The sequence below is a fragment of the Gasterosteus aculeatus genome, chromosome 7 (assembly GCF_964276395.1).
Source record: "Gasterosteus aculeatus chromosome 7, fGasAcu3.hap1.1, whole genome shotgun sequence".
Taxonomy (NCBI): domain Eukaryota; kingdom Metazoa; phylum Chordata; class Actinopteri; order Perciformes; family Gasterosteidae; genus Gasterosteus; species Gasterosteus aculeatus.
The window spans coordinates 31106833-31134570 of record NC_135694.1 but is presented as its reverse complement, the minus strand read 5'-3'; the positions used below and the strand labels follow the sequence as shown (position 1 = coordinate 31134570).

General features: G+C 47.2%; 1 protein-coding gene and 1 long non-coding RNA gene across 2 annotated transcripts in view; both read left to right on the top strand.

Annotated features, from left to right (window-relative positions):
* Positions 1–13546, top strand: part of fstl4 (follistatin-like 4) — a 92772-nt gene extending 79226 nt beyond the window's left edge. The window contains exons 8-16 of the mRNA XM_040181938.2: positions 700–820; positions 2768–2929; positions 4743–4877; positions 5394–5420; positions 6204–6322; positions 7507–7656; positions 8884–8991; positions 10629–10738; positions 10875–13546. Coding sequence (XP_040037872.2) covers positions 700–820; positions 2768–2929; positions 4743–4877; positions 5394–5420; positions 6204–6322; positions 7507–7656; positions 8884–8991; positions 10629–10738; positions 10875–11577 — 1635 coding nt within the window. The 3' untranslated portion in view covers positions 11578–13546. The remainder of the gene's footprint in view (positions 1–699; positions 821–2767; positions 2930–4742; positions 4878–5393; positions 5421–6203; positions 6323–7506; positions 7657–8883; positions 8992–10628; positions 10739–10874) is intronic.
* Positions 13547–18551: 5005 nt separating this feature from the next.
* On the top strand, positions 18552–22582 carry LOC120821419 (uncharacterized). Its single transcript, XR_005712538.2, has 2 exons — positions 18552–19138; positions 22080–22582. It is a non-coding gene; the product is annotated as an uncharacterized LOC120821419 (long non-coding RNA).
* The last annotated feature ends 5156 nt before the right edge of the window (positions 22583–27738 follow it).

Genomic DNA, 27738 nt, shown 5'->3' with positions numbered 1-27738 from the left:
AGAACAGTTCAAAGGTCAGATGACTCACCGCACAGCTCGCTTACAAATGGGGGCTGATGGATGATAACCGGCGTCCAGGAGACGGCCCTAACGGACGCACCTTTTCTCCCAGTTCTGCACAACCTGCTGTTTTATTACTGAAGTCAAACTTTTTAGCCCAAATGGCCCAATTCACTGGTGATGGCGAATGCTGAACTTCACCCCCCCCCCCCCCCCTCGCCGGCTCACGTCACCTCCTGGAGCCCTCAGGACCAAAGCAGACGTTTGTGGTTTCCACGTTGGCTCATCTGCAAACTATTTAATGCCTTAATCCGCCCTAAACACCCCCCCCCCCCCCCTCCTCCCCCCTCCCCCGGTGACTGCCGACAACAAGCCGCTCCATTCATCAACCTAATGGGCTTTATATTTTTAACCCTTGCCATTTATCAGGCTGAGGCAGCGCGACGAGGGACGACGACCACATTCCCCAACGCCTGCTTCGGCTCGACGGGGAAACCTTTGATTCATGGTCCCTCTTCCCCTTCACATCCCTCTTTTTCATCTGCTGTCTTTTCCCATGACGCCCCGCTGTGCTGCGCCTCCTCTTCCTTCAGCATCCTACGAAGCCACCTTCATTTCTACCCCCCTCCTCCCCCCGCGCGCCACCTTCCTTACTTTCTTTACTTAATTTTCCTCTTCCATCCCTTTGCCGTACCGCAGGACTTTGGGGACGACGGCTCCCTCTACATCACCAAGGTGACAACCATCCACATGGGGAACTACAGTTGCCATGCCTACGGCTACGAATACCTCCATCAGACACATGTGCTGCAGGTGAATGGTCAGTAGCTCGTTTCTTACTTGCTGTGGTGGATGAAATGCTGTTGTTTTATCTGTGATGCTCTGTGGTTCCCCAGTGACGAGATGTTCTTATTGCTTCCCTGCTTACTCTCAAAGGCCATCGAGCCGACGTTCTGCTGCTGGAAATGTCCAGAAACAAAGCACGCTATGGATTTATTGCGTGCAACGTTGACGTCTGCGGTTCCCAGCCTTTTTTAATCAGGCCTACTTTCAGAAGCACTCCGACTGTGTCCCGCCCATTCAAACAGTGTTGTCACATGGGACACAATACAGATGTTTGCCGTGTGTCTTCGCTCAGTAGATCTGGCCTGTTGTGTCTCCACTGTAGACGGCGTACATGGCGTTTGACGGGTCAGACAGAGACGGATGCTAAAGGTCACGCCCACATAATCGTGTAACTCCTGTTTCTCTATTTAGTTTCTTTTCTACCTTTTGCTTATTAGCATTTGTCGAATTAGCTGAGCTACTGCACAACCGTTCCGCCTCCAGCGGACTGCAGAGGAACCGGTTCCATCGAACACCGAGAGAACGCAGAGTTTGTTAAGTGATCCGTCGGGGAAGAGAACAAAGTGGCTGCAGCATTGACTCCAAAAGATCAAACAGATCTCAAGACCGTCGGCATCATGCTGATGGTCACCAAGCATCCAATCCATTAATCGCCTCCTTGCTTGTTTTATCACTATACATTTTATCTTTATTAAAAAGATGTTCTGCTGTAATGAAGCTTTGCTTTTCGATAATTTGATACAATTAGTTTCCCTCCCGATAGAACGTATATATGCAGCGCTGTAATTTATATAGATAAATATCTAGGCATTTCATTATAGTGAATCTTTTGCCATCTTTTGAGGCTGAAAGCCCGATTGAGTTACTGCAGAACGTTGGCTCGATTTTATGCAGTGGAGCGAAGCTGCTTAAGCTAAACTACATGTGAAAACTCCTCTCCCACTGACTCGGGCAGCCTGAACTTATCAAAGCACCGCCTCGCTCGTATTAATCATCTGGATAACAGCCTTCTTCTTATTGCTCTGCATCTCGCAGTAAAATCTAGCGAGGCAGAATGTTAAAAACCGTCCTACCTCGAACATAACAAATCAAAGAAACAGCCTCCCAAATATCGGGAAAATGTATTAAAATACTAAAATCTCTCCAAGGACACAAAATGTGTGCGATTTGAGTTTGGTTTGTTTTTTCTGAGACGCCCACTGAACATAAAGAAGGCGGAGCCAAAGGGTGAGAGTGACGGGACGGTAGTCATGGAGACGGCCCCCGGGGGCCTCGGGAGACGGCGATGACTGATCGTTCTTGTCGGGGATTCAAGGTGTCCTGGCACGAGAGAGGACGGGGGGGGGGGGGGCACGTTAAACTTCTCATTGAGTCATGTAGAGTTGCACTATTCTGTTAATTAATGGAAAACATCTGATTTGTTTTCTTTTGGACGTCGCTAAACTTTGCTTTTGGCTGAAATATTTAATGATTTGAAGCTTTTGAGCCTTAAAATATGAAACTTTCTGAAAACGTACCGTAGCGATATTCTTAACCCTACTGATTAAGAATATCGATTTACTTAGAAACAAAACAACAGACGACATTAATGCAACATTATTATTGCATTGCAGCGTTTTGACGTTTAAAGGTGCCTTCAAAGCCGAAAACGACATACCGGTTCCTGTAAAGTATTACCTCATATTTCATTTCGCACCTCCGTTCCTCTGCCTTCATTTGTGGTCTCCTCCCTGGGGGAGGTGTTGTGTGGCAGACACGTCCAGCATCTATTTCATGCAGGACTCGAGCTGTGATGAAGATTCCTGTTATGTGAGAATATATTCCTCCCTGGAACGGGTGTTTGTGCCTCTCCCCCTGGAACGGTGTGTAATTGGGTTCTCACTGGCCTCCTCCCCGGCTGTTTGTGTGTGCGTGCGTCCAGTCCCCCCGGTGATCCTGGTCTACCCGGAGACGCAGGCCCAGGAGCCCGGCGTGTCCGCCAGTCTGCACTGCCACGCCGACGGCATCCCCAACCCCAAACTGGTGTGGCTGAAGAACGGCATGGACCTGCTGCTCAGATCCTCCAAGCAGCTCTCGCTCATCGGTAAGGGAGTGGGGGGGGGTGGGGGGGGGGGGGCTGCATGTCACGTCTTGTTGCCGCAGCGTTTCGGGATTACGCCGCGACGACGGCGCAGTACGCCGGAAATCTTCCTCAACCAAGACTAACTCCTTTTTTATTAAAAACGCGGCGGAAATATTACATTTTCTTCATTTGCATTCGATGCCGAAGTGATGAAACGGAGATCGCGGTGACCTTGTTCCACCGTCTCTGTTTTGTTCACTTGACAAACGTACTTTGGAGGAATGAAAAGGGAGATTAAGTGAAATGAAATATGCTGCGTGTGCGAGCTACACCCTGAATGTACAGAGACGGGTGTATTAAGGGAGAGTTTATTGGCTGTGTGGAGGTCTGTGGCAGGACGGGGGGACGGGGGGGTTCTACCTACATTATAAACATTCAGTCAGGTGAAAAGACCTTTTCCGAGTTCTGGAGCTGTCCGCGGTGCTGAAACCGGCCTGAGCTCACTTTGTTTAGTTTGTACTAAAGAAACTAAATTTAGCTGCTCGCTGGACACAGAGACCTGGGCGGGGGGGGGGCAGGATAGTGAACGAGGAGTTGCTCTAAAACAGACCAAAGAGAGAACAGCATGTGTTTTGAGAAGGTGTCCCTGAGAGGTCCTTTTTGCACAGCAGTATTAAGGACAGGGGAGGTTCTTTAGTTAATACAACTAAATGTTTGGCCTTTCAGTGATAAGTCAGTGAAGAAGACTTCACTCCAACTCAGATCTCGCGTCACCAGGAACTGCCTCCAGCTTGCAAAAAAATGATAAAAAGCTAATTTAATGAATGGTTGATCCGGTGGTTTTCAGTAACAATTGATCAGAGCATAATTAGGAATTAGAAGTAATTATAGCAGTCGCGTTCTATGAAGGCCTGCTTCAAGGCACTTTTCACTTCAAAGCATTTCACAACTTTCCCCTGATTAAAGAGAATCACTATCACAATCCAAAAGACATTTCACTAATGTGAAAAGCTTTGCATCAACTTCTTGTTATTTTACGACCCAGCAGGCATGAATTAGAGGGCTGGTGATCACTAACAGCACGAGAGCGAGAGAAGAACACGCGCAGGTTTATTACCGTTTGTACATATTGTGAAGCACTCGCGGCTTGTTGGGCTTTTAGTTTTAGTTTAAAGTGGAAAAGAAGAAACGGTGGCGGATGGAGAGACGAAAACTGAGGCTTTCTTTTATGTCCGCGTTGCTTCCAACGTGCCGCCGCGTGGAGCTCACGGAGATCAGAGTGCAGCTGCACATCACAGAGCTCGACGCCGCGGCAAACATCAGAGCGCCGCCCCCCCCCCCCCCCCCCCGCGGTGACCGCCGGCCTTAAAGTAGGAGGCGGACCCTCTCGCCTCCACCCGAGTCCCTCTCAGCTGCTGCTTCAGGCAAACAATGCAGCCTTGTGCTGCAGGATGGCGCCGATGAAAAGGGTCAGAAAGGCCTCACGAGATACTTTACTACGCTGACACATCTCAGAGAAAGCTGCTCCTGCACTTCACCAAGGAGATGCTTTCTCAGTAGTTTGCGTGACGGAGTGTTTCCACATCCATTAGGTTGCTTTTGTCAGAGCGTGACGTTGGTAAAACAACGTGACACAATAACACAAATGGCGCCTTTGTCTTTTTCCTTTTTAGCTGAACATAGAAAATACAAACTGCAAATCTAAATCTGTAATTACTCTATTTCCAGTTAGTCGGCTCCTGATATTAATATTGAGTGTCCCTCGCTGCATTGTCTCTGGGTGCATAGGAAGTGTCCCGCTGAGCGACGCGTTCTTCCCTTTGTCCTCCCGCAGCGAACGGCAGCGAGCTGCTGATCGGCAGCGTGCGCTACGAGGACACCGGCGCCTACACCTGCATCGCCAAGAACGAGGCGGGCGTGGACGAGGACATCTCCTCGCTGTTCGTCGAAGACTCGGCCAAGAAGACGCGTGAGTCGCTTTTAAAGTCAACTCGGCCAAAGACAAATCCAGAAAGGAGCCGTCTCAGTCCACCTTTAGCGGGACGAGAGGACGCTGCCTCCATGGGAAGTGACATCAGAGTGACGTCATTCTCACATTATTAAAATACTCTCCTCCTTATCGGCTTGATTACATCCTAACTACCGGATTTGAGGAGTCACGCAGCACTAGTTTCTCATTTCATCCCATAATTCATAGCGGGGGACATGCACCCAAATCCCATATTTGACTTGATATTTCCTGGGTTTCACTGGGTTGCATCACTGCGAGCAGGCGCAGCTTTACCATCGCCGCCTAGAAAGAGCAGACGGGGGCCACGGGAAGACTGAATCGACTGAATGGTAGTCAGACAGGAATCGTACGAGAGAAATGTTTGTTTCCTTCCACAAGGTAATTCCATGTTCTCACTCTCCCCCCTCCTCCCCCCACCCCCACCCCCCTCCTCCCCCCCTCTCCCTCTCTGCGGCTTGCTGGCTGAATCTGCAGTTGCAAACATCCTGTGGAGAGAAGAAGGTAATACATTACAGTCCTCAAAAGGCCTTTGTGCTCCCCTGGAGGAGGGAACGGTGGGAGGGGGGGGGGGCGAGGGGAGGGGGGGGCAGTTCTTTGTGTCTCTTGGAGCCTGAAGCTCGATACGCACCCTTTCCAAATTGTTTGCCCACGATCCAAAAGGATCACCAAGTCGTTTCTCTCTGCAGCCAAACCGTCACTCTGCGGCGAGGTTTGATCTTCTCCGTCCCGTCTGCACACGGGAGACATTTCTACCACATGGTCAAGGACATTCAGAGGGACATACATGTTGCATGTTGCATGTGCGGCGTCACGCAGCCAGAAGCAGACAGAGGGCTTTAGAATGCGACCACAACGTTGTGCGTTATAGAGCTAAATATGTCTTAACAGGCCGACAAATCAGTCCTCGTCTCGGTTCTTCTTCACGCCGCCTCCGTGTCTCCGTGTCTCCGTTTCTCCATGTCTCCACGGACGTGATGAGTTCCTCTGATCCTCGCCGAGTCTTCGGCGGCGGTTTGCCCAACGAGACGTGAATCATTCTCTCTTAGAGGACGCTTCTTTGATTCCACGTCTCGTGCAGCGGTGTGTTGTGGACATGTTGCCCACGGGGTGGGGGAGGTGGGGGGGGCTTGTAACGGCTGGCAGCCCGTCCCTGCTAACGCGCTAACAGGATCCTCGCCGGGGGGATTGGGTTGTCCGTCATGTGTCAGATGAGACGGGAGCGTGTGTGTTTCTGCCCGTGTATCAACACGTGTCTGCCTTTGTCCCCCCCCCCCCCCCCCCCAGGCCTGAGTGTGGGGAACATGTTCTACGTGTTCTCCGATGAGGGCGTCACGGCGCTGCAGCCCGGCGAGTGTGAGATACGCAGACACATGAAGCGCAGCGAGAGGATCGTGGCCACCTACGTGAGTTCTGCGTTCAACGTGACGGTCCCAGAGAGGGCGGGGGGGCTCATCTGGACTCCTTTGTTACCTCGTACAGGCCCCGTAGAAGTAAACGCCAAACATTTAAAGACCTCCTGCTCCTAGATGAAGAAGAAGATGAAGCTTCTATTATTTTCTGTTATGAAGGCCGCCCCCCCCCTCTCCCCCCCTGCTGTCGGTGTGTGTGTGGCCTCTGTGACCACTAGTCAGCCTGCGGTAGACTGTGGAGTCCATAGCGTGGCCCCCCGAGGCTCTTAATCCCCCGGAGGGTCCCGCTCACGGAGCCTCGTCCCGCTTTGGGATCCGTTTGGGTTCAGAACCCCTGTGATCGTATCCAAGATCAATACCAAGTGAATGAGCCGCGGCCCCCGTCCTGCTGACAACAGCACTTTCTCCACTTTGGGGAGGGGGGAGCTCCTGAATCATGACCTGTGTGTGTGTGTGTGTGTGTGTGTGTGTGTGTGTGTGTGTGTGTGTGTGTGTGTGTGTGCGTGTGTGTGTGTGTGTGTGTGTGTGTGTGTGTGTGTGTGTGTGTGTGTGTGTGCGTGTGTGTGTGTGTGTGTCTTTCAGTTTATGAATTTCTAACTACGGAAACTTTCTTTGTTTTTAGTAGCATCAATAATTTAAGTAATGTTGGAATAAATCATGCTGCGTTAAAGACATTGATATGTATTCAAATTAAATATGATCCTTTTAATTTAATTATCGTGTTTAACTTGTTTTATTCTGTTTGTTATTATTCTACTTTGTTCTTTTTAAATCCTATTTATGGTTCTCTTTTTATTGGTGTTTCTTTTCCATCCCGTTGAACTGTATTTTATATATTCCAACTAACTAAGTTCAATAAAAATGAATAAATAAATATATTTATATAGAATATAAACAGATCAATAAATGCAGTAAATGATCCTTCCCCCTAAAATAGGAAGAATAGGCTTAATTAGGAGCTCGCTGCTCAATGACCAGTTTTTATTAAAACACCAACTGTTGTCTCACACGCGTGTAACATACAAACTGAAATATGACTCAGTGAATCGATGTGATTGAATCAAATCCAAGCGAAGGCAAATAACAATTAGGCGGCTTGGATGATTGGAGATGCTCGCGGTGACCAGCCGCCGCCTCCTTCCCATGATGCTCTCTGCTCTTGTCTGCTTCTCCGCCAGGAGGAGATGTGTCCCAAAGGCGAGGGCGTGTCCCCTCAGCGCTGCGTGTGGTCCTCGGCCGTCAACGTCAGGGACAAGTACGTCTACGCCAGCCAGCCGCTGCAGAGCCGCCTGCTGGTCGTCGACATTCAGGCGCAGAAGGTGGTGCAGGTGGGTGGAGCCTCTCCGGCCTCGGCGCAAACAAAACCCACGTCACATCCGCTCAATTTACATGCACGCAGCTTGTGTTCGGCCACGTGCGAAGGGGGAATAAATCAAACGCACCTCAAGCGCTGAAAAACAGCACGGCGCCCAGGTGGGGCCTCGCCATTCGTCTTCCCCCGTAACGGCTGTTTAGAGGCTGAAGCCCTCAGGAGTTCCTCCCGGGGTCAACGCATCCATTCCGAGGGACGCGATGAGAGGAAATAGGTCCCACTCGGGGGGGAGAACACTGCTGTGATTCACGTCTGTCAGTGTGAAATGTCGCCGCGTTGAAAGCGATGTGATGAAAGGAGGAGCCGAGCTCTGCTCTTCTTGCACATTTGAGGTTCAGGTCGCGACCTTTTGGTGTGTTGCTGCCAACCAGCTGCCGCTTTTTTCTCTCCTTCCTCGTCCAGCACTTTAAAACTGCCGTCTCCCCTTGATCCCCCCCTACCTCCCCCCCTCTCTCTTCTTCCCAGAGACCCACACTGGCCTTTTGGTGCAGGAGGTTAATGCATCCTCCCTTTTTCCCCTTTCTTCTCCTCCTCTGTTATTTCAAAGCTCTCCTTGGTTTTGTTCGGAGCTTTTAGAAGCAGAAAGAAGAACGAACGCACTTTCTGTTCGGACTGAACTGCTTTGGTTTCTTAGTGCTCAAGTCAGAGTGCTGCATTAATTATCCTCTTGGCCAAACAGCACAAAACAATGAATAGCTTTATTGTTAAAGGCCTTTGAGGTGAAAAGATAAATGTTCTGGTTTGTTTGTCTGTTGTGAGCAACATCTCGGGTTCATCAACGTTTCGCCCAGTTGTTTGTTTCCTGGAAACAAGCAGAAGAAGCTGAGCCGCTCTTTGGGTTCGTGAACTGGCGGCCTTATTATTATTATTATTATCAGCTGGGGCTCGACCCGTTGGTGGGATTGCGGTCCGGCAGCACCGTGCGCTCTGCAGACGCTCCCTCCACAGTTTGCACGCGTTCGTCTCCGCTTCTATTTGTGCATGCGGGTTCTCAGTGGGGGGGCCAACCGCCACGCACACCGTGGACGCCTGCTTGCTGAGGCTCGTTGTCATGGTTACGTTTCTTATTGTTTTTAAATGTTGTTTTTGATTTATAGATGATATATTTATATCACAATTGTGATTTCTTTACTACATATCGTCAGTATGTGAACGTGTCCTCGTGTCCTTCTGTCTCCTGCAGGCCGTAACAACGGACCCTTTCCCCGTCAAGATGCTCTATGACAAGTCACATGACCAGGTGTGGGTCCTCACCTGGGGGGATATGGACAGAACGCACCCAACCCTGCAGGTAGGTTCCATTACACTGTATGTCGCCACACAACAAGAGCCTCATTTACTTCAAATACAACTTTAAAAGTTTAAAACATCCCTTCTTCATCACTGTCCCCCCCCCCCCACCACCATGTGGGGTTAGCACGCTAACTAAGGAGCTCTACAAAGTACTCGTGTAATAAGTATTTGTACCACGACCCACCAACATTTGCCAGCGCAGCACAAACGGGCTCCAGCTGCTCCTTTGGGCCGCCGGCGACAAAGAGAAATGATCACAGGTGTGCTTGTATTTAATACACCTGTGGGGGGGCCGGGGGGGGGGGGGGGGGGATACACACCAGAGGCTCATTTCTTTGAATACATCGTTGGTCGTCGTTTGCTTCTGCGTTTCTCTTTGTTCAACACGTTGGTTCCGTTTTAGAGGCTTTTTGGACCCGGAGGCGTCACGATGGTCTGGCGACAGGAAGCAGTGAATAAGTCACGTGGGCGTGTGTGCGTTTGCTTTGGCACCTTTTCCCTCGTGTGTGTGTGTGTGTGTGTTATTGTTCTCACCGCTCAGAATCGTAAGTGAAGCAGAAAAAAACCATGAAAATGTGTTTTTCATGAGAGACAAAACACTTTTGTCCCCCTGTAATTTGAAACCAATCAGAGAGCATTACGCTGCCCGAACCCAAATCACACTTTAGTGTTTCATTATATTTCCACACTGTTTTCGGGAGTAGTGAATAATTAGCGAGCAGAAAGAGAAGAAGCGGTTCTTCTCTACGAGACGCTTAACTCGCGTTATGGAGGAAATCACCATCACACACAAGCAGTTCTTCTCCGGTTCTTCTCAAATGCTGATAGCTAAAAGATATTTACCATTTCAATCATGTGACGTAGTGATTGTGACACGCCGGATCATCATATTGCTGCAATAACTGCAGTCATCTGCAAACATTATATTGTAAACGGTGCAAGTAAAGCGAACATTTTTAAACAGACGTCTAATCAATGACTGTGTGATAAATGGATACATGAGCGTCCTCACTAATTCCTCTAGCGTGTGAGTGCATGTGGTGAATCTCTGATGTGCGTCTCAGCAAACAGCCGCCTCTCTTGTTTTATTCTGCATGCATCTATAAATGAATACGATATGCGCCTCAGGGAATAAAACAAACAAAGTACTCATTTGAGTTTCAATATTCAGCATTAATCTCGGGCAACAAGCCTTTGAGTCCTCCAGGGAACCCGTAGCGCTTTATTGCCCCCCCCCCCCGGGGCGACCAGCGCTCTGAAGCGTCGGGGTTTATGCCCGGGGAGATTTATTGAATTCTCTAAATAAGCCGCGTACGCCGGAGCCTCTGAGGAGCCTCATCTCATGACGCTGCTCTCCGGCCGGGAGGGAAGTATGAAGAAAACAACCCCGGGTTTCTGCAGAAATCTACTCGCTTAAAACCGCCCACCCCCCCTCAGATATTAGCGAGGCTAATAACCACCAAGTGGGCCGCCCACCAACACATCGAACCTCATTGCATTCTGCTTTTTAATGGGAGCAATCTGCAGATATGTTTTGGTAGAAAGGTTGTCGGGGGGAACCTTTGATCTGCAGATTATTCTAGTAAACACTAACGTAACATTTCATATTCGTTCCGTTCTGCCTGTGATTCGCAGGTGATTCCTCAAGCCAGCGTGGGAGAAGTTCACCACGCCATCCGCACCACGTTCCAGAGGGTCAACGACTTCTTCATTCCCCCGACCAACCTCATCATCACCCACGTGAGGTAAAAACACACTCACTTGACCTTCAGCCGCGACCCCCCCGCGCGGCCCGCCCGGTGATCCGTAACGAGGATTCGCCGCGTTCGTCTCTGCCCCTCAAAGATCGTTGACCTTTTCCGCTGAACTCTGTTGCTTCAGGTTCGCCTTCGTCTTTCTCAAAGACGAACCGGCGCTTCACAAGATCGACCTGGAGACCTTCCACCGCGTCAAGACCATCAGCCTGAGGAACCACAGCTGCGTGCCCGTCAGCATGGCCTACACGCATCTCGGCGGCTTCTTCTTCGTCCGGTGCCAGAGCGAGCGCCGCCCGCAGGCCCCGCCGCAGCTCCTCATCGACAGCGTGACGGACGCCGTGGTCGGCCCCAACCTGGACGTCGCGGGGCAGCCGTTCGTGTCGCCGGACGGCCGCTACGTGGTGACGCCCGACCCGCGGCGCTCCAAGCTGGTGGTGCAGACGGTGTCGTTCCGCGGCGAGCTGGGCCTGAGCCGCGAGCTGGACCAGCCCGCGGCCGTCTCCGACCTGGCGTTCCAGCCGTCCTTCGCCGAGTCCAACCAGCACGCGGTCGTGGCCACCTCGGGCTCCGGCGCGGACCTGCTGTTCGCCGATCTGTCCTCGGGCCGCACCGAGGTTCTGCGGGGCCTCAAGGAGCCGCTGCCTCCGCGGGCGTGGCCCTGGGGGGGCCCCAACCGGGTGGTGGTCTCCAGCGGGCCGTTCGGACAGTACCTGGTGACGCCGTCGGCGGAGTCGCTCTTCGTCCTGGACGGCAAACAGAGAACGCCACACTGCGAGGTGTCAGACATCAAGAGAGGGAACGCAGTGGTCTGGGTCGGCGAGGCATGAGGAGGAAACGCAGAGGCAAGAAAAGTTCAATTAGAAAAGGAAAGATGGGGCCAAGTGACCCATTTAAGATTTATGTGACCAAAAGTGGTGGACTCAAGCTTGGGACTGAGCGAGAGGGAACCATGGCCGGGTTTATTGTAACAAAAGTACACTTAAGAATACAGTCATTGAGAAAACATAAAGAAAAAGTGTGAACGGCGTTCGGTGCAACGGTGATCTACGCGCACTCGACTATACAGAACTGTACATTATTGCACTTCCGTCCATGTTGTCACAGCAAATAGGTACCTGAAGAGGGTTATGACCAACTATGAACTATGCACAATGCTCACTTTTTGTAGAGTAAAAAGCTTTTGTTTATCTCCACAATGTTTGTCGTTTCCACCAGTGCTGCATTTAATCCCCACAAAGTGTCCGTGTGTCCCGTCGGCCTTCAGTGTCTGTGTGTTCTGAGTCCTGGTGTGCTGCCGTGTCCTCCCTCTCAAGCCTTTTCCGTGTGCTCGAGCCGCCAGAGGCTGGCTCCACGCCGCCGTGTGACACCCGCTATTTACACCGCCCGCCCACGCAGCTCCGCCCCGCACCATCGCCCCCCCCCCCGCCGCCTCCGTCCGCCCTGTATACTCTGTAGCAATACTTATTGATTGTTAAATGACCAAAATGACCATTATTACGAGTTCAAACAGTGAACCCAGCGGAGCTTGATGCCTTCTGGCCTCCAGCTGAAGCTAAAATATGTCCTCGATGTCCTTCGCCATCCGTTCAGCCGTCTTTTGCGCTTTATGAAATTAATCAGGAGTTTTTTTTAAGAAGCTGATTTGCGTTGCAAGCTTAATTTCTTATTTCCTCAAACACGCATCCGTTTAATAAAGGTTGCTTCTCATTTTATCGTTTGAAACCTTTTGTCTTGTACTTCCAGGATTTGCGAGGCCCAAATAAATCTATCTTTAGATCAGATGAAAGCAGAACTAGTGGACTATAGAAAGCGCCCGGCTGCGTAGTCACATGATCTCACAGGCTTTGGCGTTTTGCCGTTGACGTTTCCTGGCAAACTAGTTCAAAAGAAGATGAATGAATCTCCGCGGTGAGAAACGTGTCCAGCTGGAGTCAATCTGCTCATCTTTGTTTGTTTGTTGGTTTTCTCCCGTAAACAAACGGCAGCACAAATGAAGGATCGATCGTCACCGGCTGGCACGTCGGCGTGTCTGGAGCTGCCTGTGACGCGACGCGTTGGGTAGAAGTCGGCGTGCAAACTGCTCGTTCCCGCGTGTCATTTAGTCCATCGCTGCTCCTCCCATGAAAACCTGTTGGTTATCTAACTTTCTGAAGGCGATGACATCATCACGTGATGACGTAATCGTAGGCCACTGTTGCACTGAGAAGAGAAGTACACTAAGCGTCCACGTTCGTTCAATGGAGACTCGTCAAATCGGTCGCCCAGTTTCTCTCACTGCATCACTGATAAAAGGAATCTTATAGTTAAAAAAGCTCTAATGCTTCCTAGAGTCACTAACCCACCCGAGAACCCCCCCCCCCTCCCCCCCCCAATGAGTCGTAAACAGTACCGCACCCCTCTGACATGCATGTAATAAAGAAACCTCACACATGACCACCCTAGACCCCTCAGAGATCTGGCCTGTGAGAGCGTCACTTTCCCGCGCCGCCATGTTGTCTGTTGGGACCTCCGGTGTCACATGGTCACTGGGCTCCACCTCCAGTGTCACATGGTGACTGGGCTCCACCTCCGGTGTCACATGGTCACTGGGCTCCACCTCCGGTGTCACATGGTCACGTAGCTGTCCTCTGATGGGCATCGATAGAACCACTGTTGTAGATATCGTTGTTCATGTTTAGAACTCGTTCGACATGACAAAAACTGACTGTACAGTTTTCTTTATGCATTTTGTGTGTTCTGGTTTATGAGGGAATTGTTTTGTAAGAAAAAATCTAATTAAATATATTGTAAAAACCATCCAATTGTTTTATTGTGTCTTTACACACAAGCATGACAAAAATAATCATGTATTTGTACATCTGAACAACGGATTTGTTCATGTAAATAGGTCAGAATATTGGACAACAAATAAGTGACATGGAGTCACCAAGTGCATGAAAAAAAAATATATATAGTAAAATATAATGTATGTTTAAAGTCAAGTACACTGAAGAACCTGGTTTAAAAACACGTTAAAAATTAATATTTATTATTCTAAGTCATAAATGTTATTAAATAAGTGCAGTATTTCGAAAGTATTAAAAATTAATTTTATATTTTCCCAAAATGGGTCAAAAGAAAAAAAACAGTTTGTTGTCAAAAGTGATCAAAAATATATTTTAAAAGAAATAGTTTGATTTGATTTAATTATATGAATAAATAAGTAAAAAGGGTATGAAAGCTCACATGTATTTTGTTAAACAAACTTGTATGTTTGTAAAAAGGTAATGGTTAAAGTGTGTCACACATGATTTACAAGCAGCGCTGTATAATCTCTAAAAGTGCCCAAAATGCTCCCTGGAAAACAAGGCGTGTTTGTGTAAAACGCTCTGCGCTGCACACGGGTCACATGACCAGAGCCTCAATGCCGACCATGTGCTGTTTAGACGGAGCAGGGCATTCTGGGAAAGTGTCCATGTATGCATCTCTTCTACTCGGCTATCATTGTTTGATTTATTCATAATCTATTTCTCACGGGGAGCAATTCAACCATTTTAATACGATTCATGCAACTAGAGCCACATCTGCAATCACATCTGCCACATCCTCACAATGAAAAAGGGATAATTATGCAAAGTATTACATCATCTCGGCAAAAAACAACTGAAATGTGAGTCCTGGAAGCCACAAATGAGACGTTTTCTCAGTCCGGCCGAACAGATGTGTGGATGCACATCTGTATTTAACTGATCTTAGAACAATAACAACAACTTTGTTGCTGAGAAATATTTGCGTCTGTGAGAAAAGACCCGCAAGGAAAGCAAACAGCTCCAAGAGACATAAGTGAATAAAATAAGTTATAATAATAAGTGAATAAAATAAGTAATAAGTGAATAAAATAAGTGATAATATTAAGTGAATAAAATAACATAATAAGTGAATAAAATAAGTGATAATAAGTGAATAAAATAAGTGATAATAATAAGTGAATAAAATAACTGATAAGTGAATAAAATAAGTGATAATAATAAGTGAATAAAATAAGTGATAAGTGAATAAAATAAGTGATAATAAGTGAATAAAATAAGTGATAATAAGTGAATAAAATAAGTGATAATAATAAGTGAATAAAATAAGTGATAAGTGAATAAAATAAGTGATAATAAGTGAATAAAATAAGTGATAATAATAAGTGAATAAAATAATTGATAATAAGTGAATAAAATAAGTGATAATAATAAGTGAATAAAATAAGTGATAATAATAAGAGAATAAAATAAGTGATAATAATAAGTGAATAAAATAAGTAATAAGTGAATAAAATAAGTGATAATATTAAGTGAATAAAATAACATAATAAGTGAATAAAATAAGTGATAATAAGTGAATAAAATAAGTGATAATAATAAGTGAATAAAATAACTGATAAGTGAATAAAATAAGTGATAATAATAAGTGAATAAAATAAGTGATAAGTGAATAAAATAAGTGATAATAAGTGAATAAAATAAGTGATAATAAGTGAATAAAATAAGTGATAATAATAAGTGAATAAAATAAGTGATAAGTGAATAAAATAAGTGATAATAAGTGAATAAAATAAGTGATAATAATAAGTGAATAAAATAATTGATAATAAGTGAATAAAATAAGTGATAATAATAAGTGAATAAAATAAGTGATAATAATAAGAGAATAAAATAAGTGATAATAATAAGTGAATAAAATAAGTGATAAGTGAATAAAATAAGTGATAATAAGTGAATAAAATAAGTGATAATAAGTGAATAAAATAAGTGATAATAATAAGTGAATAAAATAAGTGATAATAAGTGAATAAAATAAGTGATAAGTGAATAAAATAAGTGATAAGTGAATAAAATAATTGATAATAATAAGTGAATAAAATAAGTGATAATAAGTGAATAAAATAAGTGATAATAAGTGAATAAAATAAGTGATAATAATAAGTCAATAAATAGCTGCGAGGTTCAGAATGAAATCCATCCAATAAAGTTCATTCGCGAACGCAAATACGAAGCATGCAGAGGTTCCAAACAGGCAGTGGTGGGGTTTATCCTCTGGGGAGCATGAATGGCTGACTTTTCATGGCAACCCATCAAATATTTGTAGTGTCGGATGAAAACACAAAACTGAAACAAGACTTCAGTGTCAGGAAGTCAGGGGCCAAACATTCTCTCTTTACGCTCAGTGCTCATTTCTCGGTTTCCTCCTGAGTCCGGCGGGCTTATTGATCTGCCGCGTTGTGTCATCGTGTGCGTCTCCACGCAGCGGCAACACAACACGACACCCCCCCGACTGATGAACTCACCCCCCACACGATGAGCCAACGATGAGAAGCAGCTGTTTAATGACAACGTGTTTTTCTCCTTCTCGGCTCCTCGATTCTGTTCATCGTTCATGTTGGCCTCTGACGGGCAGGTGGCGTCGCCCCCGTCATCAGGGTGTGAATGAGTGAATGATGACGGGATCAAGTGTTAAAGCGCTTTCAGTCTAGAAAAACGCTCATTCATTACAAACATTCATATATTTGGACTATTTGGAGGTCCGTTTATCTTTATTTTAGGGTAAATAAGCGTTAATAATCACATCAACGTTAAAATGCTCCTCAGTGATTTCAGTAAAAAGCAGACTTTACTTACACGTTTCACCGTTTGCAGCATCGTTTCTTTTTACTCTTACTTCTGTAATCTGTGTGCGAGAGGACCGAAGGTCAAGGTGCACGTTGTGGGGAAACGGCGGATCCCTCAAACGATACAAGACGTCGGAGGGAAGCTGCAGTGAGAACAGAAACGTGTGCTCAATCAAGTTGATTTATTCAAACAAAACTGGTCAATCTGCATTAATAAACAGCTCTCCAGGTGAGAGGACTGTCCCTATAAGATGCACACCTGCTATTTTAATACATTATGTGTGTAAAGTCCATCACCAGGAAAGCGTTTCATTTAACTCTACATTCTTTTTTCTGCAGCGGATGCTTTTATTTCGTGGGCTAAAACCGCTAAGCGGCTCTGTGAGCAGACGGAGGAATGCGCTTTGCTATTTGCGACTCGTGAGGCCTCCGGCTCGTCCCACCCGGCCGGGCAGCCATCCAGGGGGGGGGCGAGCGGGGGGGGGGGGCTCCTCTGCACACAGCCTGGCGCATCGGACTCACATGGATTCTCCTTTAGCTCTTCACGGCTTTTCTGTGGGTGCTCGACGCTGAAATAACCCGAATCTGCACCGTGACGCCGCCTCGCCACATTAAGGTCGATTTCACGTCCTTTGAACCCGTCCGCGAGGGTCGGGTGGGGGGGGGTCGGCGCCCCTGTGGGTGAATCCTCGTGACTTTAATGGGGTCTGTTCTTTGTAGCTGTTTTTGGAGCAGAAAATGCGGTACGTTTCGATGTGGTGCGTCTTTTCATTGGTGCCCAGCGGCCTCCCAAGTTGGTGGCGTTGAGTGTTAGCGTGCGGCTCCGAGCGAGCGCCGCGTTTATCGCAACGGAGCACGAGCCACCGCGCACATGTCGATATCGAAGCGTAACACAAGTTGTGTCAACCGGGAGGACGGAAGAAAAAAACGCCTCCACAACCAATGAAACCACATTTCAATTCATTTGAAGGTCTTAGCAGGTGAGTCTGATATTGATCATTGTCATTGATATTATATCGTTATTGTGATTAGATACGGTCTTTAATATTTGAATATGACACAATGTTGTTTTTCTGCATTTACCAACTTAGTTTTATGAAAAAAATGTTTAGTAAAACCACCAACTTCCAACTAAAATATGTTTCCAATATTGATATTGAGGTAGTTTTTTCTCATTTTGACCACTTTGATTCATTTTTGGTAACTTTTCTGACAAAACTGTCACTGAACCAACGAGACGCATTTAAGATTCAACTGAAAGAGACTGTAATTTAATCAGAGAAGAATTGGACGCCCACCCCCCCCCCCCACCCCCCTTTTCTCGCCCTCTGTTTGCTTTTGCTAATAAACGATGAGCTTGTTTTGTCTCACATCTCGATGAGCGACGCGTTAATCCTGCCGGGCCGGCCGGGTGGAGACGCGCGTCGGGAGGAATTAGCAAATGACATTTTAACAAGGCGTCTGTGGTGATATAATGGGGCCTAATGAAAGTAATGCTCTTCGCTCATGCTGCTGACAGCATGTGTTTCTCCAGCTGCACCCTCCTCTTCCTCGTGGGACGAATTAATCAGAGAAGAGAAAACCAGATATGAAGGCATAGAGACTGCGCATGAATAATCTTCATCCAAACAGATTGGGCTTTAATTCCACCTGAAAAAAGTCAGAGAAAAAGGGATTACAGGTCCACGAGTCAGACGCGTGATTGACTTTTTACATTTGAAATCAGATCACTGCTTTGGTGTAAATGCACACATGTTTCTACGTGATGCACCTGATCTCCACTGTGTCGTGTGATTCTGACAAGAGATGTAAGCGGTCATTTGAGATTACAAATATATCGATGAGGTAGAAGCAAAGGCACCAGGATGGAGAAGCGGCAGATGATCCACAGAGGAATAGGAAGCGCCCGGACTTCATCCTACCTTCTAACCAGTTGCTCACGTGGCTCCGTCGAGGGTCAAAGGAACCCTGGGAGGCCTTTCCAGAGGCTGCGAGGAGCCATGTCCTCTAATGGATTTCCAGAAAAAGACATGAGGTGCAGCTCTTAGGCGTCCCCAAAGAGGCGGGTTGAGGGGGGGGGGGGGGGCGGCGCCGAAGCACGTGCGCATACAGACGGTCCACCTGGAAGCACGAGGCCACGCCCACTGTAGATAAATGACGTGTCTCCAGACGCGCCCCACAGCAGCTGGGAACCGCTGGATCTGGGGGGGGGGAGGTGATGGGACGTCCCACAGGTAGAACGAGGCAGCTCGTGTCGCCTTATCAAAGCGCCACGGCTCCTTTTCGAGAGGGAGCGAGTTCACACGTCGGCCGTTTGCTTTCCGCAGCGCGCTCCGTCTTTATTAGCGGCCTCCCAGAGGATTGTAAAGGCCCACGTTTGCTGTTACAAGCTGGTCTCTGATCAGCTAATGTTCACATCCCGCAGCAATGAGCTCAGCTCCCTGCAGCCCGGAGAGGAAGCTTCTGGGAACACAAGGACACCAACGTTGCGCTCATCGGTTTATCGACGGAACGCAGACCCTCAAAAGACACGGCACGCATCAACAGAACAGCCCCCCCACCCCCCGAACCCCCCCGATCAAAATGCATCGAGCTGACTACAAAGGAGTGTGTGCCGGGAGGAACGCACCTTTTCTCCAGAGTCGACCTCTGAGATTTAATCAGAGCGCAGATAATCCATGTGGTCTTGTAAGTACACGAGCTTCTGATCCTGGAGGAGAGGAGGTGTCAGCTGACGTGGGTCTGATCAGCAGTCAGTAAGTCCTCACGCACACGCACAGACACACACACATCCTGCTTCATATGGTGATAGCAACAGAAAACACAGCTTTTGTATAAATGAATTAACTAAAGATGTTCCCGACACCTGAAGGAAGAAGAACCGCTGAAAACAGTTTCCATGAAATAGTTTCACTATTAATATGATAAATATGCATTTCCTTAATTTTCATGACCACTGCACTGATAACGATCGAATGTGCCTCAATCACTGTGAGTGACATCATTACCATGTGGTTCTACTGCAAGACACAAAATAATGAACGGTTCAGTCATCATGTCCATAAATGACCTCATGACCCTTTATTTCTATTTACACTTGTTTGGGGGGAAAAAAAAAGTGTAAAGGGAAAAAAAACGTTGAATGTTAAAATGACTTTTTTCATTTCCTTTAAAAAAACTTACTTACTTTACAGTTTTCAGCCACAGTGTATTATTATTTTGGATTTTCCTGTGTTTAAGTTGACGAACGTTCTTCAGCACGACTCGTTCAGAGGCTTATAAATAAATAAATAAATAAATAAATGCCTGTAAATTGCAATTGTAAAAAAAAAGCCTTTTTGTCGGCAGCATCAGAATTGTTGTTGTGGACGTTGACTATTTATTTTATTTTCATCTGCACGGTTCACGAGACATGAACTGATCCTCGATAACAACATCTCGTTACAGCACCTACACAAACACGTCGATAACACACAACTGTCACACACAGGTGAATTATTGTGCCACAAATGAACGACACGTTTGTTGAACAGAGTCTTACAAAGTCAAAATGCGCACAGCAGGCAGTGTGTGTGTGTGTGTGTGTGTGTGTGTGTGTGTGGAAACTTCCTCACAACTAATTTAAATAAGTTCAAATGTTGTCTAAAAGAAATGAAGCAGATTCTAAACTCTGCATTTGACTGGTGGAGGAGAAGGTCGGCAGCGCGTTCAGTGAGGAAACGTTTCCTCACTTCGAAATGAAACGTCTTTGACAAACCAAATAAAAGGGGTTGTTTGAACAATTTATTTCATTTCTTCAAATGATTCATCAAATTAGCGTAGCTTTGTTAGCGGCCGCTGAAGCGCTTTGATTTCTGCTGTTTTTCATGTTTCTCCGCGTCTCACTCTGAATGTGACAATAATTGATCCTCTAAAGCTTCTGATTCTCCTGGATGAGGAAGCTGATCCAGCACCACTGGCCTTTGGTTTGTGCGGCTCTGTGCAGTACGTCCCGCTCCGCTCCGTGCCTCCCCCATCACTCCCCCTCTCTTCTGCGGTTGTTCATCGTTGCTCTGCAGAGCTCCGTCCGGCTGCTTTTGGTCGGTTGTTTTTTAAGGTGCAGCTGCTTGTTGTAGAAAGAATATTAAAGCTGAAGGAACTGAGTGAAATCTCTGCAGACTTCAGAGTTTTTTCCTTGTTTGCATGTGTGGTGATCGTCTCTTTCTCATCGCAGGTGTTGCTTCAACCAATCGATTTAGTCTCAAACACCAATGTTTCACTGCAATACTCTGTTGGAGAAGATAAGGTTATAATCGTTTTAAACAGACATTCACCTGTCACACTATTTGACATCCTGTTTTCATCAAATGCCTGAATTTAATAAATGCAACGGACTCTGTACTCCCCCCCCATGGACCACCTGGCTTGTCTTACCTCACATAGCTGTGTGATATCACAGCGATATTCAGCACCTGAAATCATCTGGCTGCCAAAGCAGATCCTCCTCCTGCAGGCAGCCAACGGACGCATCATCCATCTGTGGCCTTTGAGCGGGAAATGTCAGATGAGCGCGCAGGATAAGGTCAGGACGAGAGCAGCTGATGAGGCGTGACTCCAGCAGAGGAAAGCACGAGTGCATCTGCCAGCGCACAACAGCGTCCGTCCTCAGTCATTTAGTTTGGTATCGATCCTTTTGGTCTCTTGGTCTCTGGGTGTCTTTTGTCTTGAGCCGGAAACATAATAAATCACCAAGACGGGACCAAGAAAATGTCAGAAACAGAAAGCCGTGGAAAACAAGGTGACTACACGAGGAAAAAGTCAAGTGATTCTACGTCGAACTCAGAGAAATGGGCCCGATCAGAAGCCCTGGGGGGGGGGGGGGGGGGGGGGGGTTCCAGTAGCATCATAGCAATTAGCAGTTGTTGTTGAGCGTGTGGATGCAGCGTTGAAGCGAACGCATCACTCGCTTAAACAAGACGTCCAGGTTTGAACAAAGGTCGCCACGGCAACTCCTCCCTGTCCTCCTGCCTGCTGACGACTGAATCTTTACGGTTTTTATTGCATGTTATTAATTACTTGCTCAGGTGGAAAAGTTGAAGAAACGATGACATGAGCGATCACAGACTATTAAACGTATTAAGATTAAGCATCACATGGAGGCCATGCAGTGCTTTTAAATGTCACAGACTGACAACGGACCAATAAATCGATACATGATCCAAACATTTTCAATCCCTTTGAACCCATCAAATCGGCCCTGTTGCGTCGTGATAAATGAAAATGAATGTTTGACGAGTGGAACACGGAGGCTGCGTATACATGCACTTCACTCGCAGTTTGAAAGCCTTGCAAACATTGTGCTCGATGGGATTACTGTTACATCAGGACTTAATTCAGCAGGCTGCATGCACGGCAAAGCCCACAGCATCATGTTTCAATTTATTCTTTTATGTTGACCTGAATAAAGCCGCACACTTCAGTTGGAAAGAGAGAGAGAGAGAATAAGCAATACCTCTTCTTTCATTTATCATGAGGAGCCTCGAAGGGAAATGTGCTTTACAGAGAGAGAGAGTCAGTGTTTGTGTTTCCCTCCGTCTCTCGCTCCTCTTTGTGTGGCTGGACTTCAGATTCATCCAAATCACCGAAGGAGGACGAGAGAGCAGCTCGGAGTCGGGCGTCTCTCTCCTGAATTATGCTATTTGTTTCTCTGCCTCTCAGAGCGCCGGCGTCTCTGAGCGGACGGGGACGAGGAGCTGGAGGTCACAGAGCGACTCGATGCCATCGGGACCAAACGGGAGGGAGAGCAGTGCAGGACGGAGAGTCGGCCATCCCACTTCTCAGAAAGTGAGAAGAAGTCCAGGGGAGAGACGCTGACTCTGATGCTTCCATCCATCGTCACGTGGAAAGATTATTCCCACCTTGTTGTTATTTACACAATATTATGAAAAATTCAACACAATCTTCTCAAACATTAAACGAAAGCAAAGCTCAATTTTTCCTTGTTTCTAAAAAAATACTTTTACGTTCGTTTGGTTTTTGACGCTTTTAACGTTTGTATCAGACACATGAGACGTTTTTCTGGTTGATTAATCTGCAGCTCGGCAGTGAGTTATTAAAGTGTATACAACAAATAACAACACAATAAAAACACAATTCGTGTATTTGGTTTGTCCCTCGTTATCCGTGTTGTTATCGGCTGAATAAAAAAGTTCTGTGTTAATGAACCTGCTCCTGATTCCACCTAAAAGTTGAGAAAATAAACCTCAAAATGCTTCAAAACGCTGAGTTGTTGTCAAGACGAGAAAAGAAGAAACAAGACGAGATCCACGCTTATTGATCCCCAGAGAGCTGATTCAGTTATTCAGCAGCAAAGACGGAAATAAGTACCGGCGACGAATAAACAACAAGACGGATATAAAACTAAAATAAGAGCAGACGAGGAGAGAACTTCACAAAAACCAGATAACAAGGTCGAAGTGACAGTTGTGTGTTGTACTCAGTGGAAGTTGAGAAGCTTTTATCATGAAATGAATCCAGAAATCCGTTGTAATCTTTTAGCTTGTTTGTCTTCTTGACATTTTAGACGGAAGATTCACCGAGCAGCACTGGAAGCATTTGTTTGACATTAAATGAGACCCACAGGATCACAAAAGGGATCAACAATGCATCCCGAGGACAACACGTGTCCCCCCATAGACGTCTATGAGAACACGACTCTACGCCTCCGTAGTGACCAGCAGGGGGCGACTCCTCTGCTCCCATAGACGTCTATGAGGAAATGACTCTACTTCTCTGTAGTGACCAGCAGGGGGCGACTCCTCTGCTCCCATAGACGTCTATGAGGAAATGACTCTACTTCTCTGTAGTGACCAGCAGGGGGCGACTCCTCTGCTCCCATAGACGTCTATGAGGAAATGACTCTACTTCTCTGTAGTGACCAGCAGGGGGCGACTCCTCTGCTCCCATAGACGTCTATGAGGAAATGACTCTACTTCTCTGTAGTGACCAGCAGGGGGCGACTCCTCTGCTCCCATAGACGTCTATGAGGAAATGAATCTACTTCTCTGTAGTGACCAGCAGGGGGCGACTCCTCTGCTCCCATAGACGTCTATGAGTAAATGACTCTACTTCTCTGTAGTGACCAGCAGGGGGCGACTCCTCTGCTCCCATAGACGTCTATGAGGAAATGACTCTACTTCTCTGTAGTGACCAGCAGGGGGCGACTCCTCTGCTCCCATAGACGTATATGAGGAAATGACTCTACTTCTCTGTAGTGACCAGCAGGGGGCGACTCCTCTGCTCCCATAGACGTCTATGAGGAAATGACTCTACTTCTCTGTAGTGACCAGCAGGGGGCGACTCCTCTGCTCCCATAGACGTCTATGAGGAAATGACTCTGCTTCTCTGTAGTGACCAGCAGGGGGCGACTCCTCTGCTCCCATAGACGTCTATGAGGAAATGACTCTACTTCTCTGTAGTGACCAGCAGGGGGCGACTCCTCTGCTCCCATAGACGTCTATGAGGAAATGACTCTACTTCTCTCTTGATTTTTTCCCTCAGTAAACATTGTAAACATGAGTTCATGGTCTCAGTCTCTAGTCTTCTTCAACACAGATGATGTTCATGTAGTGAATGATGGTCCATGTGGAGTCAAACAGACCATAAAGCGGGGGATGCTTTAGGGCGGGGCTTACAGTGATTGACAGGTCTCCAGCACTATCCTCCCAACCAGTCTTATTATGTGAATTTAATTCAATATTTTTTCATATGCACCACACACACACACACTGTGTGTACCCGTGTCTCTCTTTGTCTCTGTGTGTCCCTGTGTGTCTCTCCTCTCTGTGCGTCCCTGTTTGTCCCTATTTGTCCCTGTTTGTCCCTGTGTGTCCCTGTGTGTTCCTTTGTGTCTCTGTGTGTCCCTGTGTGTCCCTGTGTGTTCCTTTGTGTCTCTGTGTGTCTCTGTGTGTCCCTGTGTGTCCCTGTGTGTATTTCATGGTCTGATCCTCGGTGTGATGTCGGGCCGATAGCGTATCTGTGGAGTTCAGTTCAATAGAATGAACAAACAGCCGCTGACAAAGACCAACCAGCGAGTGGGAGGGGCTTAGAGGAGGGGGGGGGGGGGGGGGGCAGATAACCAGGGGGGCTCTGGGTCAAAGCAGGACAGAGACGATCAGGCTGAAAATAACGTCCACTTCCTTCCAACACGTCCGTGCTGTGTCTGATCACGTGTCCGTAGCAAATTGTAAATTGGCTTATTTGAGGAAATTTGTTGTTTCTTGTTCTTCTGAGTTTGTGTCCTTGTGGTTAAATGTTCTTATTGTCGCTTTGGATAAAAGCGTCAGATAAATGACGTGTGACGTGATGTGTTCTTTCTCTTCTGCTTGACGTTTGGCTCTTTATCGATTATTTTGTAAGAAAAGGTGTGTGTGTGTGTGTGTGTGTGTGTGTGTGTGTGTGTGTGTGTGTGTGTGTGTGTGTAGGTGTGATTAGTGAGAGAGGGGGGAGTCGGGGGGGGGGGGGGGGGTGGGGGCTGTCTGGCATCATCAGCGCTTCCTGCTGCTCCGCTGGCCGATTTATTCTTATGATTTATTGCATCGTCCCGCTCTGAGATTTGTCCCCACTCACGTCCCACTCGTGTTGTATTTATCATGTGTGACTTCGAAATTGCCGCTGCCATCGACTCTGAGCCTCTTAAGCAGGCTTGACATCCACCCCCTCCCCCCCCCACCACCACCACCACCCCTCCCTCTAAACAAACACCAGCACCCAACTCCCCTCCAGCCAACCCGCGTACAAAGACCAACAAAGGGTTGTAGGAGGCGGACTAATAAAGGCGCTCTTAGGCCGGGGGGCCGAGGGGGGGGGGGGGGTCTGTCCCTGTTGTTCCATTGAGACAGAGTTAGTAAAATACCCCGTTTATCGTCTGTCAAACAACAGCCCATGTTTCCATATAAATGTTAATGCTCCCTCCCAGGCCACAGTTTAGTCCGAGTGGGGGGGACGGGGGGGACGGGGGGGCAAAAACCACAAGGCAGTTTAGGAAACAAGAGACTAATCCAGCTTTTTAAAATGTCATGTTGAATTAATAATGTCCAAACACGCTCATTTAGGAGGATTAAGGAGTTCTTCTGTGCATCAGAGACCCGCTGGCAGGGATGACATCATCACCTCCTCACACTCAATTCATTCACTCACATATTCATCCACTCGCACATTCATCCACTCACATATTCATCCACTCGCACATTCATCCACTCACACAATGATCCACTCAGACATTCATCCACTCACACAATGATCCACTCAGACATTCATCCACTCACACAATGATCCACTCACACATTCATCCACTCACATATTCATCCACTTGCACATTCATCCACTCACACATTCATCCACTCACACAATGATCCACTCACACATTCATCCACTCGCACATTCATCCACTCACACATTCATCCACTTACAATGATCAACTCACACATTCATCCACTCACACATTCATCCACTCACAATGATCCACTCACACATTCATCCACTCACATTCATCCACTCACAATGATCCACTCTCACAATGATCCACTCACACATTCATCCACTCACATTCATCCACTCACAATGATCCACTCACACATTCATCCACTCACAATGATCCACTCACACATTCATCCACTCACATTCATCCACTCACAATGATCCACTCTCACATTCATCCACTCACATTCATCCACTCACAATGATCCACTCTCACAATGATCCACTCACATTCATCCACTCACACAACGATCCACTCACACATTCATCCACTCACACAATGATCCACTCGCACATTCATCCACTCGCACAATGATCCACTCGCACATTCATCCACTCACACATTCATCCACTCACATTAATCCACTCACACATTCATCCACTCACAATGATCCACTCTCACAATGATCCACTCACATTCATCCACTCACACATTCATCCACTCACATTAATCCACTCACACATTCATCCACTCGCACAATGATCCACTCGCACATTCATCCACTCGCACATTCATCCACTCGCACATTCATCCACTCACACATTCATCCACTCACATTCATCCACTCACACATTCATCCACTCACACATTCATCCACTCGCACAATGATCCACTCGCACATTCATCCACTCACACATTCATCCACTCGCACATTCATCCACTCGCACATTCATCCACTCACATTCATCCACTCGCACAATGATCCCCTCGCACATTAATCCACTCACACATTCATCCACTAGCACATTCATCCACTCGCACATTCATCCACTCACACATTCATCCACTCGCACATTCATACACTCGCACATTCATCCACTCACATTCATCCACTCACACATTCATCCACTCACACATTCATCCACTCGCACATTCATCCACTCACACATTCATCCACTCACATTCATCCACTCACACATTCATCCACTCACACATTCATCCACTCGCACAATGATCCACTCGCACATTCATCCACTCACACATTCATCCACTCGCACATTCATCCACTCACACATTCATCCACTCACATTCATCCACTCACACATTCATCCACTCACACATTCATCCACTCGCACAATGATCCACTCGCACATTCATCCACTCACACATTAATCCACTCGCACATTCATCCACTCGCACATTCATTCACTCACACATTCATCCACTCACACAAATCTGGAGCAGAGCTTTACAAAGAAGGGAATTTTACATTAATGATTGTTGTCATCCAGTAAAACACAGTTCTGTTCTACTAATTAGATTCTATTAATTCTACTGAACATGAATAAATGACATTTTAATGAACAAAAGGAGATTGATAGAAATAATGACATGAGCTGAATAGTCGGTGAAACCACCAACGACAGGATTCATGCCGACAGGTAAACATCGATCACCTGACAGGACGGGGGTCAGGTGGGCCGCGTGCCGCTCCCTTATTGGCCGACCGTCTTGTGGAGCGATGGCGACGTCTCCAGAGGCTCCTTCAAAGCGCAGAATGGATTCCTTCATCTCCCTCCCGTCTCCCTCACACATGCGTCCCGCCATCACGCTCCCTCTTCTCTCTCTTTCTCCCTCCAGCTCCCCCCTACTTTTCTCTGCCCCCCCCCCCCCCCCCCCCCCCTCCATCACTGTGTGGCTCCCCAGGCTTTGTACCCCCCCAAAAACAGAATAGCATCCATTCATGTTACATCAAGACGCTGACGCCAATTATTTGAAGGGAACATGAGCCTGCACCACCCGGCGGTCCGCAGGACGGAGACGGATGGACGGAGACGGATGCAGCGGAGGACAACAGAAGGTTTGCGCTCCGTCTCGGGTGAAAACACGTCGAGAAGT